The following is a 4,765-nucleotide window of genomic DNA, read 5'->3' as shown; positions in this document are numbered from 1 at the left end:
ATGAGACACGGCACCGGAGCGGTGCCACTGCTGCTCAACATGTACCTGCCAGGTACGGGCGGATCCCTCGGCTGCTGCCCCATTGCAGCGCCGTGGACCGCACAGCACCCAGCCCCTGCCGGTCCTGTCCCGCTGAGGCACCGGGGAGCTCCTCTGCCCTGTCCTCTTACAGAGCCCACTCTGTTCTCCCCTCTCTCTCTTCCTTCCTTCCTTCCAGGACCACAGCCATCCCGTCCTCCTTCCTTCCATCTACCCTCATAGCCTTCCATGCCCGCACACTCATCCTCCCAACCTTCATCCACCCATCTCCCTGTCCATCCATCCCTCCATCCACCCTTTTCTCCTTCCAACCTATGTTTTTACTCACCTCTCCACCCTTGCCTTGTGCTACCATCTATCTTTCCAACCCACCCACTTGTCTCTCCATCCCCCCTTTCCATCCCCACTACCAGCCTACCCCTCCATCTACCCTATGTCCTTTCCATCAGTCTTTCCCTCATCTTACCCATTACCTGCCCTTCCTTCCATCCGTCCACCTCTTGTCCTTTCTTCCTTCCATCTACTCAATCATCTTCCTTCTGTACTTCCATCCATCCACCCATTTTCTTCCTTCCATCCATCCATCTCTCTATCTCTTCTTTCCACAGCGGTCCACTTCCCAAACGCCAACAGTCATCCTTCCTTCCACCCGCCGCTCCTGCCACGCATCCTGTCATCCACTCTCCTCCTCTCCCTCTTCCCTGCCCCGTAGTTCTCTCCTTTGCTCCCTTTCTCCTCCCTACCCCAGCCCACAGGATTTTCTATTCCTATTTAAAAGCTTCCCCGGCTGGGTCGGAAATCGGATTTCCTTTTTCCTGGACGCGTTTCCTGGCTTTGCCGCAGCGGCGGGGCAGGCGAGGGGGAGCGGCCGAGGGCTGCGGGAACGCTGCCCGCAGGTGGGCGCCGGGGGGTTGCGGTCGCGCTTGGTTCCAGCCTCCTGCCACCCCCACCCGCGTCCTTTTTTCCCCCCAGATCCAGTAGGGGAAACTTTGTTCAAAGACGGGAAGACCCAGGCATGGGGGTCTCTCAGCCCCGGCGTGCAGAAAGGTAAGAGCACTGCTGACCCTTCCTCTGGACCTGCTCCGGTCCCCTCCGCCGGCCCAGACGGGGACCCCCGGGGCACAGGCATTCTTCCCCGACCCGTAGCCACCGGGGACCGCTTCCCGTCCGCGTGCCGGACATTGCCCATGAGGGACACGGCCGCCGCGGATCCTCCGTTCCCTGCTGCTGCGGGCTGGGAGCATCCCGCCGCCAAATCTTACGGGGAAAGTGGCCAGCCCCGACGAGAGAGAGCTCCCGACCCGTGCCAGCGGGGAGAGGGCGGGGTCCCAGCTCCGGTCCCCCAGAGGCTACGGTCATTCGACGGAGACCGAGCTGCCTGCCAGCCCGAGTGTGGGGAGAGCTAATCCGGGCTCGGGAAAACCGTTCCTGGGAGTGGGGAGGTGAGTTGAGATACCACTCGTGAGGCAGCTGCAGTGAAGGGCTGGTGCTCGGACAGGGCTCGGAATTGATGGGTCCCCGTCTGGAGAAAACCACGCAGGGGTCACGAGCATGGGCCAGTGCTGGCCAGGCAACAGCCTGCAGCCTGCAGCAGCACTGGGTATCGTGGAGTCAGCACTGTGATGTTACGTTTGGGCCACATAGCTTGCCTGTCTGCAAGGAGACAGGGACCACGGGACCACCAGAGCCCTGGTTTAGTGGTTGGAGGGGTAGAAAACCTGGGGCCAGGGGGACTCTTTTTTTCTCTGCACTGTGGACTCTACCCAGCCATACTCTGGGCACTGTCATGCAATGAGAAGGACATTTTAGGACCCCTGGATATTTCCCTGGGCAGCTGCCAGGAGCACTATCATGGCACTCTGCGGCAGTCAGGACTGAGCCTTGCCACCCCACCCAGCTGCACCCCACAACACCTCCCTGCCTTCCTTGCATGGGGTGGAACAGCCACAGGTGGGAGATACCTGGAGCCCAGGGTAGAGAGTAGGGGGATGGAGAAGAGGCAATGGCTGCAGGGATCTCTCCAAGGGAGGAGAGATCCCTCACCTTGGTCCCAGGATGGGGGATTAGGAAATGCAACGCCTTAGAAAGACCAAGGCATATCTGTCTGTGTCAGGATGTCTGACTTGGGTTTGATGAAATGAGGAGGGATGGGAAACAGCTGTTCCCTGCTCATTCCAGGGCAAGAAATGGGGAGCACCAGATAAAATGGTTGGGTGTGAGGCAAGTAGGATAAGGTGGTTCTTTGTGGGAAATGGAGCTGAGCTGTGGGACTGCCTGCTGCAGGGGTCGTGGGTGCTAAACCTCTGTATGGGATCCAAGTACCTATAGAACAAATAATGGCAGAAAAGCACAGGGAGAAGGATAAAATGCAAAAACACATCCTCTGCTGTGAGAAGAGACTGTGCTGCAAGGGCTGGGATCAGGAGCAGGAATGTGCAGGGGGCGCTGCTTGAAAGGGGCAGGGTGTCTAGGTGAGTGCAGGGCTCTTCTGCAGTGAGGCTGGGTCCCAGGAGCAGGGCTGCTCCTTGCTCAAAGGTCCAGGGACCCTCTCTTCTCATGACTTCTGGCCATATCCAATGAAACCTGTCCTTGTACCTCACCATGGGCATGTCCAGGTGTGCCAGGCTCTAGCATGTGCAGTCTGGCACAGGGGCACCTTGGGCACCAACCAAGGATACTCCTCAGTGCAAGCTACAGATGCAATGGCCATGGCTCAGAGAGGACATTTTCCCTCAGGAAATAAGGAACACTGATGCCTGATTCAAAGCCACAGCAGGTCCTTCCCTGTCCTGCTCTCTCACTCCTCTATACCTATCTGTGCCTCTCTGGGGTGAAGTTCAGATAAGTGTTGCACCCTGACTTCAGCTCACCATGGAGACAACTGTGCAGGGCACAGTGTCCCTAGAGCAGGGACTGTGCTGTGACACCAGCCCAGTTTCAAGCAGACGCAGCAGCGAGGAATATTTGTGCTGGGATAGGTCTGGGTAATTCCAAGATATCTCCTTCTTGGAGCTGCAGATGAAAGAAAAAGGCCACGTCCTCACACCAAAACAAATAATTCATCTTCAGTGCTGTGTGAATGCAGGTGGAGGCATTTGGAGATCCTCAATCCAGATCCACTGCAACCTGTGCTGTCCTCTAAGCACTCTTACCCCATCACAAGATGCAGGAGCATCTTCTCCTCATACCCGCAGGGCAGGATGGGGCAGGGATGCTGCAAAGGAGACATAACATCATTACCATCTTCTGCATCTCTAGAGCAGGGAAGATGTAATGAGGTGCAGCCTAAACCTGGGTGCCAGAGGGAGTAATATAGCAGTGGGTCAAAGAGAACTGGGTCATGTCCTGTCCCTAACCTTGTGCCCTGGGAGGGAGCTTTAACCTCTCCGGGTCCTGGCCTTGCAGGCAGTGGGCAGATCCAGCTGTGGCAGTTTCTGCTGGAGCTGCTTTCGGACCGGGCCAACCTGAACTGCATCGCATGGGAAGGCACGAATGGGGAGTTCAAGCTGATCGACCCTGATGAGGTGGCACGGCGCTGGGGTGAGCGGAAGAGCAAACCCAACATGAATTATGACAAGCTGAGCCGGGCACTGCGCTACTACTACGACAAGAACATCATGACCAAGGTCCATGGCAAGCGCTATGCCTACAAGTTCGACTTCCATGGTCTGGCACAGGTGTGCCAGCCAGCAACCCCCGATCACACCCTCTACAAATTTCAGGGCAACCTGGCACCACTGCCCTTCTCAGGCATCTCCAAACTCAACCTCATGACCTCTGGGGTCACACCGGCCAGCTTCTCCTACTGGCCTGGCTCCAGCCCATCCCTCTACCCTGGGCATGGGCTCCAGCCCTCAGCTCCATTCAGCACCATGGCAGCCTCCCACCTCAACAACATGAACAACCATTACCATTAGAGGCTCAGCTGTGCCAGATGGATGCTTCTCATCCCTGGCAGCATGGGGTTGTGGAGTTGGGAAGCTCAGTGGGGAGGGATGGGAGGTGGGATCATGCCCTGCTCTCACTTGCCCACTTTTAGATTTGGAATGGTGGGGGGAGGGGGACTGGTTGCAGGGTAGGTAGGTAGGTTCATTCCCTGATAGGGGTGGCTGGAGGAGGGAAGACATTCAAATTTAAGATGAGGAGGTATCCAAGATCCTGGAAATGGATGTAGGTACCTAAAGTAGGGTATTAATGGAAGGAAAAACCATGGCAGGAAAACTCGTAGCAGGGACTGTGCCCACCATTTCCTTTGTAACATGCTACCCACCCCATGAATGTCCTTAGCTCTGCCCCCAGCCTGTGCCTGGCCTTCTCTCTAACTGCAAAGAAGAGTCAGGAGCTGTGACCTCAGGGTAGTTGTGTCCATGAATGAAGGTCCCACTGAGCGGGGTCATGGAAAGGGGACCTTCCTTGACCACTTGGTCCCCCCACCTTTGTCTCTCAAAGTCTTCCTTTCTTCCATCCCTCCTACACCTCCTGCTGATGGTAATAGCTTCGTTCAGACCTCAGGAGAAGCCCCAGTCAAAACAGTAGATGTCTGTCATTCATTGACTCCTGCTCAGGAAGGCAGGAGGTGCCAGGGGCAGGTGTGGCGTGCACTGCCAGTCCTCAGAGCAAGGCCAGAGCCCAGAGGCAGAATAGCATAGTCCCTGCAACTCTGCCCTCTCCCCAGTGCCTGAGGATCACACCACAAATGGTCCTGGCCTCCTGCACATGAGCCCAT

The 4,765-nt window shown here is 56.9% G+C and overlaps 1 protein-coding gene across 1 annotated transcript; it reads left to right on the top strand.

The window, feature by feature from the left end:
- On the top strand, positions 1-4,064 carry FEV (FEV transcription factor, ETS family member). Its single transcript, XM_071562345.1, has 3 exons — positions 1-52; positions 1,012-1,086; positions 3,445-4,064. The coding sequence occupies exons 1-3, from the start codon at positions 1-3 to the stop codon at positions 3,954-3,956; spliced, it is 639 nt and encodes a 212-aa protein (XP_071418446.1). The 3' UTR covers positions 3,957-4,064.
- Positions 4,065-4,765: the final 701 nt, after the last annotated feature.

The sequence above is a fragment of the Pithys albifrons genome, chromosome 8, assembly GCF_047495875.1.
Source record: "Pithys albifrons albifrons isolate INPA30051 chromosome 8, PitAlb_v1, whole genome shotgun sequence".
NCBI classification, from domain to species: domain Eukaryota; kingdom Metazoa; phylum Chordata; class Aves; order Passeriformes; family Thamnophilidae; genus Pithys; species Pithys albifrons.
This window is presented reverse-complemented; position numbering and strand designations above follow the sequence as displayed.

Excerpts from the sequence above, each read along its gene's own strand:
- FEV (XM_071562345.1), top strand. The coding sequence starts at position 1 with ATGAGACACGGCACCGGAGCGGTGCCACTGCTGCTCAACATGTACCTG. Across the intron at positions 53-1,011 it reads GCTCAACATGTACCTGCCAG|ATCCAGTAGGGGAAACTTTG; the intron begins GTACGGGCGGAT and ends TTTTCCCCCCAG. Across the intron at positions 1,087-3,444 it reads CAGCCCCGGCGTGCAGAAAG|GCAGTGGGCAGATCCAGCTG; the intron begins GTAAGAGCACTG and ends CTGGCCTTGCAG.